Raw genomic sequence first — 17,237 nt, 5'->3', positions numbered from 1 at the left:
AACCTATCCATGCATCCAAAACAAATGCACCAAAAAGTGATCCATATAAAAACAAATCTATAAATCACATCTATACCATCAGAATTTCAAAAAAATATTGGAAATCCAATAGCATATTTTATTTAGCACTTGGTTGCCCTCGAGTGTATAGGATACCTTCTAAGTATAAAGGACCTGCTCCTTCACATTTTTTTGATTTATTTTGTGGATCAAGCCCTACGGCTATGCAAGTTGTTACTTTGTTTTGGGTCTACCTAACCCCAGCTTATCAATAAAAAAAAAAGAGTTGTCTTGAATGGTTGCATCTAGCCTGTCAAACCCCATCATAGGGCACATTCAAAATAAAAAAAACTCATAAGAAAAGAAAATTTTGATATGATATGTTTTTTAAAAATAAAAAATTCGATTTGTTTGGGTAGCATGAGAAAAAAAAATGGTAAATCTTAAAAAATGAGAGAGAAAAGGAGGGGTGGTGTCAAGCATAGTTTTTTGGGAAGTGGGAGATAGTGGGTGATGAATGATGGGGAGAGCGGTTTTATGGGAGGTGGGTGATGGTGGATGGTGGAGGTGAGATGGATGATGGTAATGGTGGTGAGATGAAGAGAGGGCTCACAAAATTTTCTTTAAAACTTTATTTCACCCCCTCGAGAAATGTTTCTCTCTCCTAGAGAAATTTTCTCATTTAGAAGGGTCTGAAAAATCATATAGTTTTTTCTACCATTCCAAACAAGACTTTTTCTCTTAAAGAGCTTTTCTAAAAAACTACACTTTTTGATAAAAAAAAAAATCTTAAGGAGGGAGGTGGAGAAATGTTTTTCTACCAATGGAAAATGGTGATTTACGCTCCCCACCGCACCCATCTCACCACCACCATCACCCACATCCCGAGAAACATCCCGGAGAAGCTTTAACCACTACCCTCTTCTTCTCTCTCATTTTTTTAAGTTTTTTTATTTTGTTTTTCTCATATTACCTAAACAAGCGAAAAAAATTTATTTTAGAAAAATTATCATGTCAAAACTTCTCATAAGCCAATCTTTTTTTTTTATTCAAACTTGCTCATAGATTGCCAAAACGAGAGAGTGAGAGACGGTTATTCAATATAATGTACTATTCAACAAAAATCATTAGTGTTTTGGTATTTATTTTTTTTTAAATCAAACTCTACAAACGTCATCTGCATAGTTTGTTTTAGTAAATAGGTTTTGGATCACGTGTTTATGACATGTAAGTTTTTAATTATTTCAAAAACCAATAAACCAAAAGTGCATTTGAAAAAAAATGCGTGGTTGAATGCAATAATGAGCATTTTCTTGCAAATCTCTGATAAATTTTATTTTTTCTAATTGTTATTTTTATGGCAAATAATTGAGGAAACAGAAACGCATACGGTGGCAACAATTCTGACCCCGAAAATGGCAACTTTGTCCTATGAGCAACTTGACCAAGTTGAGTAGGACTAAAGTCACTCAATTAAGTTTGGTTGGGCTAGCTTGACATAGACATTTTTTTTTAAAGTCTAGTTGGGGTTAGGCAGACCCTACAACTATATCATTGGGTTTTGAACCTGCAACCTTCCAACACAGTCATGATCACGTGCCATCACATGGCACACTTGGAGTGTGCCTCTGCACCTGGCAGACCTCCATCTGCTTTTGGGCCCAAAACTGACAGACTGTCAGCCCAAGATGGAGGTCATTCAGGTGCAACGCCATGTAATGGATCCAGACTTACCATCTCAGTTTAGCTGCGGATTGTGCTCAAAGGTTTGGCCCGAACGAACTAGTGCCTTGTTGAAAATATATTTGTTATTTTGTGTAAGACAATGGTGGCAAATTTTTAGCCACCTGACGCATGCGTATATTTTTTCTATCGTTTGGAGGATTTTTGGTTTCTGATATTTAATGGAAATAATAATATAATAATTAGTAGGTATTATTTTACTGGATATATGACAAGGACGAGATGGGATATAGACAAAGTAAATTGCATGGCATTATGCTGATCCGGAAAAGATCAGGTCAAATATGATTGCACAAATATTTGTGCATTAAGCACTTGATCACCCTCCATCTTGAGGACAGACCCTGTCAGTTGTGAGGCCCAAGGCTTGTTGGTGGGCAATCAGGTTCTTAATGCACAAATTTTGTGTCATGTGATTGCACACCATCCTGATAGGAAATTGTCTTAAAAAATTTTCATATCATGAAAGTTATGTCATAAACATTATTACGACTGCGGGATCACTGGTATGGCCAGCCGGGTGGTTGTAAGAGTGCTGAGATGAAGACACCGAATCAAACCCTGCTGGTACACGGTTGTGTCCGTGGCTTTCAGAGGTGGGCCATGTAAGGAAGGGTGGTTGTGGTTTTTCTCACTTTGAAGAGGGTTCCTCATCATAAAAAAAAAGTAATAAACGTTGATGTGTTATTTGGAGTCATTTTTAAAGCATAAGTTAATGAGGTGTTCTTTAAAAATAAGAAAAAAATATGGTGGTTTTGTACCATGATATAATCGGGTTATAATACACACTTTTGTTATGGATCTAGCCACCAAATGGTAAATCTACCTGTAAAGATGTATTTATTATAGTTTATTTACTATATTAGAAGGTTTTATCTTGTCTAATATGCCATAAGGTTCTATTTTTTGAGACAGTGCAAATCAATGGCTCACAATTGATGAAAATAAAGGTGGTTTAAAAATGATATTAAACATTATATTCAATTGAACTTTAACGAACCAACGGGGCTCTTCTTGTCTGGTAGGAACAGCTAGCGCATGTCACCTTGTGTTGGAACGTTGCAGGTTCAAAACCCAATGGTATAGTTGTATAACTGTTAGGTATCACACTAATCCCTGCTTGCCTTTCAAAAAAATAGTGAACTTTAACACATAAAAATAATAAATAAATAGAACATGCTAAACATGATCCAACGATTAGATTTTGCTTTTAAAGCTAAGACCTATGAAAATATAGTGTGTGCAGTAGCACTAGAATCACCCACTTTAAAAATATAAGCTTGGTATGTCTTTTGAGGCATAACAGTTAAAATTATTAAAAAAATTATTATAGTAAATTATATTTTTTACTTGAAACATAAATAAGTAATGCAAGTAGTCAATCCAACAATAATAGACTTGCCGAATTCATTAATGTTTTGAAAAATCAAATACTAGTAGGAAACTGAGTTGCTTGCATTAGTTCATTTTTTATAAGGATCCCACATCCAAGTTAGAACTTTAACTCATTACTAGGGAATTCTTATAAGTTGTGTAAAAATAAATCTTCAAGAATGAGGTTAATAGTTTAAGAGCTTTAGAGGAAAATTCTCTACTGTTTATCTTTCTTACACCTTTTGCATTAACTTACCAACAGGGCTCTGCTTGTCTGGTAAAAGCAGTTAGTGCACGTTACCTTGTGTTGGGGAGGTTGCAAATTCAAAACCCAATGGTACGGTTGTAATAACTGGTGGGGGTCTGCCTAACCCCAGCTTGCCTATCAAAAAATGCAATACTTGTTCTTATCTTTTCTATACTTATTTTTTTGTTTTGTTTCTAGTTTTTTTAATTATCTAAGGTCATAAAGCTAAATGGTTGCAATGTTTTATAAAAACATGTTGGAAATGTCAAGAAATTCATCTTAGGCTTAATATGAAATTGATAACTATTAGGATTATCATTTGCTCATTTAATTTTTTTTTACTCTAGTTTACCCAATGTGGTTGTGTAGATCATTTTCTTGTAAAATGATAATTATGGATGATTTCAAGAGTTATCTACTCTAACACCGTGCAAATATATTGTCTTTATTTAAGTTTGATATGTAAAATTATTTTTTGTCATATTGAATTTGTAATTAAAGTTTCTAAATATTTGTTTTTAAATAAAAAGTAAAACTTTAAGAGCAACTAAATTTAGTTTCATTAGTGCTCATAGGATTGTAAAATCAATCTCAACCTCGTCTTGAACTTGGTATGGTTTTGATGCGAGAGAAGGTACCAATCCAAGTCTGATCCTAATCTTTAAAAATTCCCTTCATGAAAATCCGCATCCAACCCGAATCTTCTTTTTTTAATCCATATCCAAAAAGAGATCCATTGCACCCTAAAAGGGTATGCCGTACGGGCAAACTTTGTCATTAAAAAGTTCAGGGCAACATCGTAATATTGTGTTCAAGGAGTGGCAAATTTGGAAAAGTCAGCACTAGATATCAACCATTATCCTCCGGCACGTGTTAAATTCGACTAAGAAATTTTTCGCACCCTCAGTTAAATTACCAAGTTGCCCTATTTTTTTCTACAATGGCAAGGATGTCCCTTGACGTCTCAACGTATATCACTCAGCTGGTCAATGGTCAAAGTTTGAATTTAAAGAAGGTTACTTTAAACAGTTACAACATTGACCATTGACTTTTAAGGCGCATTCTTTCAATCAAGAGCCATGAGGTTGCAATAACTGAATTACTGAGAGTGGAGTGTTTCGTGAGCCTAAGGGCATGTTTGATGGTTTGTTGAGGATTGGACAAAATGAACAAAATAGACCCAAGATAACATTGTTTCTATTCTTTCTGTAACACATGTACCGAGTTCAACATTTGTTTGAACCGTACTCGAATGTTGTATTCCAAATGTCCTATGTTTGATTAGATGACAACTTGGACAAGAGTAAGAAAACAAAAGAAACACCAAAATGTAGAAACAACTTACATATGTCTTCCAAAGGCAAAAAATCATCCCTGATATTTGTCAGTAGGCACCGAATACAAACCAAAAATCTTTGTACCAAAAAAAGAAAGATTTAAAAAAAAAAATCACTGAAAAAGGATACACAAACGAAAACCTTCCCACATTGAAACAAATGGTAGCGTTGAGAATGGGTACAAAAAAAATTGTAATAGAGAAAAACAAGACAGAGACACAAGAGAATGAGAAGAAGAATATATAATGCGATTAATTATTTCCTTTTTGCCCCTGGTCCCCGTTTTCTAAGTAAATTGAGTCATTTTCACTCAAAATTTTGGTTTATTGCTCGGATTTACTGAAATCAAATTCATTTTCTATATCTGACTCAATTTTGAATCTGGATCCAGTATCAAAATCCAAATATGAGCCTCGTTATCTAATTTTGAATCAAATTTACAAAAATATCAAAAATAAATTTTGACAGGCTCAAATCGATCCATCTGGTATCCATTTGGATCCACTATCTCATATTTCTCGATTCGAGATCCAAAACTTGAATATCTTCTCAAATTCCGGATCTAAACTCGTTGTCTGAGAAAATTTCAAAAGTTTTTATTAGAAGACTCCTCTTTTTGTAAATATTTCTCAAAAATACAAAAATAGTTTTTAAATCTCTCATTTTGCCTAGATTTTAGAATTTTATTCCAAAATAAAAATAAAAAAAAGGGAGAGAGAACACCCACCGTGAGGTGGAGTTTGTTTACTCTGATGACCTGGGATTAAAGAAGATAATAGAGGACCTCTCGATATGGGCAAACTTGGACATGCTTTTGGTAAGCGCAATGAGGCCAATTTCGACCTCACCGAATTATGGTGAGAGGATGAAAGATGGCGGAAAAGAGGATAGCTGCTTTTCTGGAATGGATCATTCACCCACCACGTTCTCTACAGAAGCCATCTCAAATTTGATTACAGTGAATTCACGGTCGGGTTCATTTGATGAAATTGCCGAAAATTTGAAGGATTCACCCTGTGGCATGACTCTTACGAATCAACCACATGAAGACAGTTTCCTTGAGAGCAATGATGAAGATGGTAGCCCCATTAATACAGGGTAACAGCTAATTGGCAACAATTGTGACCTGGCTGAGGTGCTTTCACACTTTGGTTCTGGGAGCTTGGGTGTATATACATACTGCAGTAACATTTTTTTTAGCACACCAATACACTATGCTCTTTATTTACACAGTGTAAGCATCTAATAGTCACTACACTGCACCTAGACACACATATACATCAATATTCTGTATACTCTCACAACACACACCATTCACTGTATTCAATTCGCTTCATGTACTCACAATACGTTCTTGCAAAATGGTAGATGCAGCAGGGAGTATGAATAAATGCATTTTATTGCTTTGTAGGGTAGTTCTGATTCATAAGTTAGTGATTGGTTTCACAATCCGACTAAGCATGCTCTGTTGGTGAATGCATTTATTTAAATAAGGCTTTTCAATATTCCTTTTAAAGTGCTGGGACAGGTGAGAATTAGCACCTTCATTAAAACCGTCTTCAAAAGCACTTGTGATCACAATTTTATTTTTGTCTCTGTCCAATGAGCTTTGGCTCAGGATAAACGGAGAAGAACCATGACTCTTCCAAGGCATTGGATGAACCACAAGCATTGATGATCCCACTTGTTAGCTCCTGCAGATCTCTGTGGATGTTCTACCTCTCCTCTTCTATTTCATGTTTGGTCACAGCCTCCATTACAAGTTGCTTCCATTATCTCACTGTGCTTGTTATCATATGCATTGTTTCTCAAGATACGGTTTGATTTCATTTTGCTAAGATGAATACGCGTGGTCTAAGAAAGGGGCTAACTAGGTAAGTATTTCCTGGGCTATGTATTGACTAAAATTTTAAGGTCTCTACAGTAAAATTAAACATTGTAAGAGTATACTGTGAGTGTGTTAAGTGAATAATAATAGTGTTGTTTGCAAAATTATAGGTATATGTTAATATAGGCGTGTTAGCATAAATGTATGAGTATATGTGTTAAATGAATATAGCAAACTGCATTGTGTATGTTACCATTCTCATTTATATTTGTATTATTCACAGTACCTCAACATCATTTTTTTTTGCTGGAATATCTTAAGGTCCCCTGCATATATATATATATATATATATATATATATATATATATATATATATATATATATATATATATATATATATATATATATATACATATCCCCCATAACTTTTCACAGATTCAGTGGCATTTATACATCTACAACAGTGCCAAACACTGCTACAACCTCTCATACATCCACATCAATGCTTTGCACTACCGCAACCTCTCACATGTCCACAGTAATGACCAAGGCACTGTTGTGGTCTTCCCTCTTGACACCCATAGCAGGGCTTAGGCATTGTTGTGGCCCCAATTCAAGCTCCTGCAACTTCCTGTGCTCACTGCACATCACGTTCTCCATTATACCACCTGTAGTAGTCATCACCCTATTCATCTCACTGCCTTCACCATTGGCACCTTTTCAGCACCTCCATTTAGCCCCTTTGCGCTTTCTCTTCAGTAACTCCACCGCACCATCTCCATCCTCAAGGCACTACCATGCTACAGTGCTACTTACAATAGGTTGTATATACTCTGTTACCTCACCTTTTGTATATATACAGGAAATCACCTACAACCTTGGTAGCATTGTTAGCATAGTATGGCTCCAGCATCACATCATCACCCAGTTCGCAACACTTTGCCTTCCATTGCACCTATGTAGTCACTTCATCCATTACATTTCATACATCCTCACCAATGGATACATGTATGGCCCTGTATAAATATATTCAAACTGTAGAGTGTTGTAAGGTCTCATTGTACTTTAGGCTTTTGGCACATAAGTGACCCAAGAGTGCAACAAGGTAATTACACTAGTTTCAAGAAATAGGTTTTCTCTTAAGTTAGAGATTTCAGTGTGACTTGTTGGGCAAGACCCTATATACCTATAGGGTACGTTGAGAACTAAAGATAAAATTGATTTTTTTTTGTTTAAACATGATCAAGTTACACAGATCTTGGTTACACCCAGAAAGATGGGGTAACTTGTCACCTTAAGTGACTCTTTACTCTCCTTGAGAGCGAGCATGCATCAATCCTATGGGATTATGCTGAGTTGCTGACAGACTACTTCTCAGCCGATGATGACATGTTACTGTTGTGGGCTCCGCCTTGGTTACTTGGGTAGACCAGTCCCTAACCACGGTGGCTTAGGGGGCGAAGACTTTTTTAGTGAAGGTCCAGCTACGTACGCTAGTTGTAATGCACTACGACCTTTTTACAAGGGAAGAAACTCCTTGATGATGGATTCTAGGTCTTCGTGCTGGTAAACTGAGTTCTTGTGAGGTTTAAAACAAAATATCTAAATTACTCATGGTTGAATATATACCCATATCTAGACCGATAAGCCTATAGCGAAATGAGGCAATGGTGTCATCATGGAGATAATAATTTTATCGAAACCTAATTTAATTGTTATGTGTATTGGTAGAATACAAAAAATGAATTTAAATAAAAAGGAAAGAAAATATATGCATGCATTTAGGTTATGCATAGTTGCTTGAGTTACCTTTCGAGTTAGAGGTCGTATCGAGTCAAATCCCACAAAGAGTCAGGGTTTGAGACTTGTGTTGAGCCTTGGACCTGGCTGGAGTCCAATTGTCTTGGTGACCTACCCATGTTTGCTACTGTGAGGTGGGTAATCGTGTTTCCTACTGAGTTGTGTGGTTGTACACCGTGCATATTTTCCTCTTTTTCAAGTACCCACGAGTAGGTGGGTGTGGCAGCGACAAATGTAGTGAACTGGAGTATACTTGGAGCAGAATCATGAACCATTCTCTTCTAGGGATGCTCTATGTTTTGGGACTTTTATCAGAACTGTTATTTTATGCAAATTTTGTAAAAAATCAGTAATCGTTCACCTATGAATTTTGTAAACATTAATATATACATCAATAGAATTATTGTTTTGCTAAAAAGGTTTTTCCTTCAATTGTGTGAGGAATTTTTTGCAAAAGATTCCAAATTTTTTTTAAAGAGTTAATGGTTTTGATATTCTGCTGTGTGCTCTATTTTAAAAAAAAAATGGCTCAATTTTTCAAGGTGTCATACCAAGAGTCTGAATCATGATGGAACGTGCAAGAGTTCTTGTATGCCTTTACACAAGAGTTTTTCTAAAAAGCTTTCTGTTGAAGAAGCCTCAACTAAGACTCCAACGAGACAAAATACTCAGCTCAATTATTGCTTTCATATGCATAAGGTCTTTAAAGAGATTGAAAATAATAGTCCTTTTATCTAAATGTAACTCATATATGAAAGGGTTTATAAACAAAGAGAGTCACACTTCTCTATGTTTTATTCATGTACATAAGTCACACTGATTAAAAAACGTTAAATTTGTTTTTTGTGTGTGTTTCTTATTCCAAATTTATTATAAAAATTGCCCAAGATCAACTTAGATACCCAAATTAAATCTTGTAGTCTTTCATGCAAAGCAACAATACATTAATATTGAATTATATCATACAAGAATCTTTCACGAACCTCCTCATCTAATCTCGTGCAATTCTACTAAGAAAAGTTCACCATTTAGCACGATAGGCACCAAGACACCAATCTCTCTTTCTCTCTCCCTCTCTATTAAGTTGTCTTCATCGTGATTTAATCAAAGTGAGGTTTACCGTGTGTGTATATATATATATATATATATATATATATATAGGTATATAATACATTAGGTATAACATAATATATAATATTATATAAATAATATATATATATAATATGATATATATTTGGCTCGAACTATTAGGCCCATGGGCCTAATGGCAAGCCGTAGACCAGGGTTTCGGCCTATATATATATTAGGCCTGACCAGGCCCGATTAGGCCCATTGACCTAACAGGCGGGTCGTGGGCCAGGGTTTTCTCAATGGGCTGGCTCAAACCGGTTCTTTGGCCTGGCCTGATGCCCGCCCCTAACCCTGAGTGTGTTTGATCTTGAGTATTAGTTTCTTCATGTAATAACCAAAAAACAGTAAAAGGTAAGGCGGTTTCAGAAGCTGGGATGCACACGAGCTGATTTCAAGCCGAGCCTAGGTTGTTCGAATCCCACCTTCTCAAATTTTTTTACAAGATCCTTTTATGGAATACTTTTGAAGCTCGGCTCGGCTCGGGTCGATTCAAAATGTTCCAAGCTCGGAGCTGAGCTTGTGTGGCATTGTCCAGACTTGTATCAGTTATGAGCTTGAGCCGAACTTCAATGGTATTTCATAAAAGAATCTTGTTAAAAAAATTAAAAAATGTGGGATTCAATCCCCAACCTTTTTTCTGTTAACCAAGTCGACCCACCAGTAAGCCAAAACACATATTTTGACTATTATGACTGAAAAATATATATATATTTTAAAAAAATCTCTAGATTAAAAAAAACAAAAGAGGAGATTTTGAACCTAATACTTTTTAAGAAAAAACCTAACGTCCTACCTATTTCAGTAACAAGGACCTTTTGAACTTATTTGCAAATAATATATATATATATATATATATATATATATATATATATATATATATATATATATATACATGTTTATTTGAGCCTACCGAGTTTTATCGAGCTCATTAGGCCTATCAAGCTCGGATTGTTTGCTCGTCCGAGCTTCTAAGTCATGTACAAACTTAACCAAGCACGAGCCAACTCGGTTCGTTGTGCATTCTTATTGAAGAAAGAGTAGGGGTACAACAGTAACCTAAATTAACACCTGATACGGAAGTGGGCGAGGATTCGGCGATTAGTGTGTGCTTTGGAGGTATTATTATCACTATCAGCAGACATGCGAAATGGTCGCTGAGGAAGAGTCGTTTGGACACGTGAGAGTGCACCCACCACTCCCCAACTTACCTAAAAATATAAAAAACACAAAAAAGAAAAGAAAGCAAGAAAAGAAAGAAAAACGAAACCTCTCTTTTTCTTGAAACCCACTTATCCAGATTCATTCATATCCCATTAATATTTTTCCCAAAAAAGAGAGAGAAAAGGGTGAGTAAGAAAGTCCTGGTGTGAGAAAGACTGTGCTAGAGAGACAGGAGGTGGTGGGTAGGGTGAAACGGAGGAAAGAGAGAGGGGCCGGGTGGTTTGAATGAAACGGGGTCACACACAGTAAAAAAAAGTGAATGAAAAACAGAGATAACTGTTTTTTCTCTCTCTTTTTTTTCCGCAGGAGAGTTATCTCATTCCCTGGAAGGAATTTCTCAGGGAACGAGTCAAACAAAGATCAGGAAGACGTCCCGAGGGGGCGGTTTTGCGAAACCGCTAGAGGTGAAAGCCAGGAAACGCACAGCTATCACCATCATCATCAACTCCTCGTAGGAATTGCTCCTCACAGAAAAAAAAAAAACAAGAAAAAGTCGTCATGGGAACAAGTTTGGCGTCTCTTTTGATAACCGGTTTTTGGCCTTCCCTTTTTCCGGCGGACCACCTTTCTGTCTCTTAGACGATAGGAGCGACTAAGAAGAAGAAGAAGAGAGGATAATAACCGATCGACTTCTTCTTGTTCTGTTTCTTCTTCCTTTCCGATCATCGCCGGATTGGTTGCGACTTTTCCGCCGAAGCCTTTCCCATATCACCGGTGATAATCCGGCAGCAACTTGAGCTTTCATTGGATGATCAGACTGAAAATTGATTTCGAGGCCTTTATCCAGCGGAATCTGCCTAATCTCCGACCACTTTTCACCTTTTCAGTCGAAAATCGGGTTACCCACTTGGGTTTTTTGTGTCGTAGACCGTTATCCGGCTGGAAATTCGCCGACCCATCTCTTTGTTTCCGGCAAGAAGACGTTTCTCCCCGATTTGAGAAAAAAATAATTCCGAAAAGCATCGTTTCTTGGGTGAAATGATCCCCGATTCTTGCTGAACTGATCGTTACGGTGGAAATTCCCGGCGGGTCGTCGTCTTTCCGAAGCATGAATTCGAAATCGGACGACATTGTTCGGTGGCGGAAGTTTTTCCGGGGGGCGGACGGCGATATCTTCGAAGTCATGGAGAATGCGATCCTCGTCGCCTCGTCGGATTGCCCAAAGGAGTTCAGGTTGAGGAGGGATGAGATCGCCCAGAAGTTATTCGCTTGCAGATTGGTCCAATGCGTTGTTTGCAACTCCGTGGCGTTGGCGGTGCCGAAGGACGATCGGGACGGCGCTTCCGAAGGCTTCCATGCGAATGAGAGCAAGGTCAATAGCAGCAGCGACGATAACGAGAGGAAGAGGATCAGCAGTTACAGCTATGATGAAGCGGAGGCTCTCACGGTGGAGATTGAGGAAGAATCTCAGATTGTGGGTGAAGTCCTCAGGATCAAAGAGGTTCTGGAGAATCCTGATGAGGTATAGCGATTACTCATTTCCTTTCTCCCTTGGTAAAAATTTGGAGTTTCGATGGACCATTCTGGCCCAGATGAAGGTCTACTGTTTTCTCTGTGGAATCAGAGTGAGGTAGAAGGAATCGGTTCTGTTTTGTTCCTTTTGTCTAGATGGTGTGCATATTCTGATTGTTGGGTATCTGCAAATGCAGAGTAAATAGTCTCCTCTCTACCATTGATGATGAATTTTGTTTGTTGGTTTTCATGGGTTTCTGGTTTGAAACGGATGAATGTGGAGTCTTGGAGTTGTAAACGATGCTGCAATTCTTATTTTGTGATGCATGTGTGTGTGGTTTACTAAAAAAATTGGGATGATATGATAGTTATGGATGTTTTTGCTTTTTTTCTTGAGCATGGTGTGATTGGTAACCTATGCAAAATGGAGTCTTGCAATTTAGTGTGTTTGCTATGATGTTTGTGTTTGACTTCCATCTTGGTGTTTTTCTTTGAACAGTCTGATGCTTCCTTGTTTGAGTCACTGAGGAGGCTGCAGTTGATGGAGCTCTCTGTCGACATCTTGCAGGTGCACATAACATGCTCTTGAATTTCAGTAATTGTGGTCTTTTTTCTTTCCTCCTGGTTTATGTTGGTGTTGGCTACCATGATTGAACTGCAATTTTACGAATTTCGTGTCCTTTCGTTAGGCGACAGAGATTGGGAGAGCTGTTAGCGGGATGAAGAAACATGGGTCTAACCAAATAAGAAGTCTGGCAAAGATGCTTATAAAGTAAAATTGGTTATTCTTTTTTGTTCTCATTCTTGTGAATACTTGCTACCTGGTATTTCTGCTGGGAATGGGGAATATGTCCATTCTCTTACGGTTTGATTTCTCATTTTTATTGTTGCAGTTGTTGGAAGGATATTGTTGATGAGTGGGTACGAACCACAAGTACTGTTACTGGTAAAATGCTTTCATGATTTCATCTTGTTTTTCTAAACTGAGTGTTGGTGAGTTCACAATAAGACAACTATAAAGAATCCTTCTTTTTTTCTTCTTCTTGCTTCAATCTTAGGCAACTCGCCAGACTCTGTGAATCCTTCCACAGTGGATGAAGAAGAAGGGCTCCCATCTCCTCCACTTGATGAAAGTGCTTTCCTGGCTGAAGGGCTCCCATCTCCTCCACTGGATGAAGGTGCTTTCCTGGCTACACAGCCTACTTCAATTGAATTCTCCCAGGTAGACTTGATGATTCATAAATCAGAATATTAGCATTCTTGATATTCTTTGGATCATGCTGGTCTTAATTTTGTGTTTGTTTTGTGGGTTTTGAATTCTTCAATGTGAAGTTCTTCGATGGGATGGATGATGATGGAAGTGAGTTCCCACTTTTTGAAATTTAGGTTATTTTCTCCACAAAATTTGTAGCATTTGGTACTGATACCTTTTGCATACATCATTGCAGACCTAAGGAATTGTGGTGACCATGGCAAGAGCAATGAACATGGAAGAAAGTCAGATGAAGAAAAAGATCATCAGCAGAGGAAAGCAAATGTGTACTGGGAGAATGCAGGCAGGGAAGGAAAAGAGATAGTCAGGATAGAAGAGTCCATTGTGACTAACAGGCAAACCAAGGTGACGAATACCCATACTCAAGTCAGCAACTCAGGTCCAGGTAGACCTCCAGAGCTGGTTAGAAATGAAGAGTCTATTGTAAGTAAAAGGCAGACCAAGGCGACAAATACCCATACTCCGGCCAGCAACTCAGGTCCAGGTAGACCTCCAGCAAGATTGACAGATACTAAGCTCCTAAATAAACCGAAGCTACAGCAAAGACCAGACTCCATCCAAACAACAGCATCAGCTACCGTTAAGGATGTAACTACAATTCATAATGCAAAATTGTTTGTCATTAAACTAAAATCTCAGAGATCAGAAATGATACGTACATTGTGTCTCTGTTTGGTTTCTAGAAATCCAAATGTTCGGATGACATGCTGGTCAGAGTGAAGCTGGAGGCTGCCAAGAGAAAGCTCCATGAAGGGTACCAACAAGCTGAGAATGGTTTGTTCTTTAATTTTGGTCACTTCATAGAATTGTATTGTTTTTCATTCAGTTGCATTTTGGATTCTAGAGAAACTTCTTGAGTTTAGCTTTTCTGTTCAATCCATATTTGGCTTTGGGGAAATTCATTCCTATTTGCATTACTCCATGTGAGTTATAGTGGGTGTCAAGAGTTACCATCAAGTGCACATTCTTGTAGCACCATACCGGCTTATGAAGTATTCTTCAACGAGTCTTTTATGAACTCCACTTGTTCTCTGTGTAATTGCTGGTCTTTTATGTGGCAGCAAAGAAGCAGCGAACAATTCAAGTCATGGAGTTGCATGATCTGCCCAAACAAGGATTGATACAGAGACATCTCCACACAAAGCCTGGTTTTCACAATCGACAATGGAACAACAGGAGGCGGTAACATTGTCCTGTGAAACAGATACTTGCTCCAACAGATGACTTCCATTTTCAAATAAACTATGAAGGGAAGTTTAAATCTTGTAGCTATGCAATTGACAAAAACATGTCATTCCTAACAGTAACTCCAGTGACGAAAGTGTGGCTCCTCTTCCCTTGCGCAGTGGAGTTCTATCCACCAAAGTACATGAACCATGGCCTTTCTTTTCTAATCAAGTCCGTGGAAGGTAAAAATAAGAAACACTGTAGAATTGTTTATATGGAGAATTACAATTTTATGACATTTTAATCACCATAATTATGGAACTGTATCTTGAACTCTGCATGAGTCAGGACTCGAATTTGTCTCTTTTTTATAAACTGGTCACGACACAAATTTATCAGCTCATTTCTGATATAGATTTATGAGAAATCTGAATCTGCGGCTATTTGTTTCATAATTTGTACAGAAACTCAGCAATTTCCTTCTGTTGGGGTGGTGTTTTATGCTTTGTTTATTTATGTTGGCAACTGTAGACATATGGAGCTCATGTATGTTTGGCATCTTGGGGAACTAATAACACGGAGCAATGACAAAATTGGTTGTCCCTCAAACATGTATTGTAAGTGGGAGAATCGCTTGTAACATCAGGTGAGGATCATGCCAGAATTTAGCCTTTGGTATCAGGTAATAGTGTTGATGGTGAAGGAAAGGATTCTTAATCTTTGTAAATGGACTGAAGATAAACAGTGGCAGCATCGTTTGCTTCAGTAAGAGGACAATGCCACTATTAGCAGCAAGCTGATATTATTATTGTTCACAGAGTTGTGCATCTCACTTCAAGCATGGGAACCATAGCAACAGATTTTGTTTATGTTGGGAAAGACATCAGCTGCAAGTGACCTGTTGTGGCAGACACCAGCTGCAAAGGATCAGTAGTTTTCGTTACATGTTTCAAACATTGGAACATATATATATGCTGAAATCCCAATGTTGGCAGTAAGAACGCAAGATATAAATAGCAAAATAGCATACCATAACTTTACTCTAGCAGTCAACTTGTAGTTGATATACTTGCACTTACCTGATCTAGTTCTAACTAGTCAATAGTTTTGCCTTAGCCGAGTTCCATTCTTAATTTGGTTGTTTTGCCGTATCAAAAAGTTGATTCTTTGTCCCAAAATAAAGGTGGAAGGATGGCAGCTGATTCTTTTAGTATGACTTGTAAATTCCTAAAAACTCTTTGCAACCTATATCTAGATATATTTCAACAACATTCAGTATCTAGTCTTTTGGAAAATTACCTTAGTGAAATATGTTGGAGTCATTGTCCCCCCTTCTATGTTAGGTACATGGTTGTCATTTTCACTGAGAGTTGTGAAGGGCAAAAGGGATTGTTACCCTTGAATGTCAAGGTCATCCACAAGGATGGTGGTGGCACCCGTGTGGGGAAATGTGGGTCGTGACCCCTACATATGATAAACGCTAGGAGAGTTTGGGGATATTAAATCAATTCTTTTTCAAACATACTTTCTATTTGCTTGTGTTACTTTTTGTATCCACTAGGAAATGTGGCTTGGCACTTACATATGCCCCCATCTGGTTCAGTTGTGGCATCTCCCATATGGTTGCTTGTTTCCTCATTCCTGAAGCCACTTTCTTCCTCATTTGGAGGAAAAGGAAAGGAAAGCTTTAGAATCCTTGGGCTATAATATTGACAAACATGAGATCAAGATTTTTGTAGACAGGTCGTCGAGTTCCACTTTGTGGTGCCTTGATCTCAGAAACTCATAGGTGGGAGGAGCTTTATATGATCAATCTAGTACCATAGACGGGTTGGCATGGTTTGTTTGTTAAGAATGGCATTTTGATCAATGGAGATAACATATAATTATGATTTTTTAATTATAAAAATTTAAAAATTGTAAGATTGGTTTTCCAAACTTTAGAAAACCTGCTTATTTAGCACAATCAATAAGCATTTTTAACTAAAACAAATGCTGCCAGGATAGTGATCGTATGAATGCGTTTCGGCAGCGCGGCTAGGTCTCTGATCCTGATGGTGGTTTCTTTGTGTAAATATATATATATATATATAAAAAAAAAACTAAAACCAACCACATCTTTTCTACACCAAAGAAAATTAAGAAAATGTACCAAAAAGAAAGAATACTAGCAATGTAGTTTAACAAATGTTTTTTTATTGCCTATTTCAAGGCAAGCCATTTTGGCCGTGTCAACATGCTCTGGCAAGGATTCCTACACCAATTATTTTAAAATGTTTTATTGCTTTAAATAATATTTTAATAAAGCATTTTAAATATTAAAATATCAAAAATAGTTTTTTTTACTAAATAAAAATTTTCATGCCTTTGTGTCCCACTTTTGAAAAAAAAAACTCAACTTGTGAGTCCACCCCGGTACCCGGTGTCCTTGAGTCCTCGAATCTTTGTGTCCTAGATGTGTATGTGTGTGGGAGCTTATAATGGAATAGTGTTTTCTATTTTGTTATTAATGTATGATTTTTTTTTTCATGTTTAACCTAGGGAAACCGCCGACGGAAATGAGGCGACTTAGCCGCTCTGCCAAAGGGCATAAAACAACAGGGTTAGGACCCCCGCCCCCGGGGTCAATGCAGGGCTTCGACTCTGGCTTGAGAAAGGGGAGTA

General features: G+C 37.4%; 1 protein-coding gene across 5 annotated transcripts; it reads left to right on the top strand.

Moving 5' to 3' along the window:
• The first annotated feature begins 10,767 nt into the window (after positions 1–10,767).
• LOC149843900 (putative mediator of RNA polymerase II transcription subunit 26b) lies at positions 10,768–15,605 on the top strand. 5 transcript variants are annotated; one of them, XR_016430935.1, is made up of 10 exons: positions 10,768–12,143; positions 12,633–12,701; positions 12,823–12,905; positions 13,027–13,079; positions 13,192–13,355; positions 13,466–13,493; positions 13,582–13,994; positions 14,090–14,180; positions 15,105–15,219; positions 15,392–15,605. XR_016430935.1 is itself a non-coding variant. In XM_090000147.1 (9 exons), the coding sequence occupies exons 1-9, from the start codon at positions 11,730–11,732 to the stop codon at positions 15,143–15,145; spliced, it is 1,356 nt and encodes a 451-aa protein (XP_089856273.1). In that variant the 5' UTR covers positions 10,768–11,729; the 3' UTR covers positions 15,146–15,605. The 5 variants fall into 5 exon arrangements, 2 of the variants coding, with proteins under 2 accessions (XP_089856273.1, XP_089856271.1); XR_016430933.1 differs by adding an exon at positions 14,468–14,815 and having other exon boundaries at positions 15,105–15,605; XR_016430934.1 differs by adding an exon at positions 14,468–14,815 and having other exon boundaries at positions 15,038–15,605.
• Positions 15,606–17,237: the final 1,632 nt, after the last annotated feature.

The sequence above is a fragment of the Nuphar pumila genome, chromosome 3 (assembly GCF_984573655.1).
Source record: "Nuphar pumila chromosome 3, dmNupPumi1.hap1.1, whole genome shotgun sequence".
NCBI classification, from domain to species: Eukaryota; Viridiplantae; Streptophyta; class Magnoliopsida; order Nymphaeales; family Nymphaeaceae; genus Nuphar; species Nuphar pumila.
The sequence above is the reverse complement of the archived record's forward strand: the minus strand, read 5'-3'. Positions and strand labels throughout refer to the sequence as shown.

Excerpts from the sequence above, each read along its gene's own strand:
- LOC149843900 (XM_090000145.1), top strand. The coding sequence starts at position 11,730 with ATGAATTCGAAATCGGACGACATTGTTCGGTGGCGGAAGTTTTTCCGG. Across the intron at positions 12,702-12,822 it reads TCTCTGTCGACATCTTGCAG|GCGACAGAGATTGGGAGAGC; the intron begins GTGCACATAACA and ends TCCTTTCGTTAG. Across the intron at positions 13,080-13,191 it reads AACCACAAGTACTGTTACTG|GCAACTCGCCAGACTCTGTG; the intron begins GTAAAATGCTTT and ends CTTCAATCTTAG.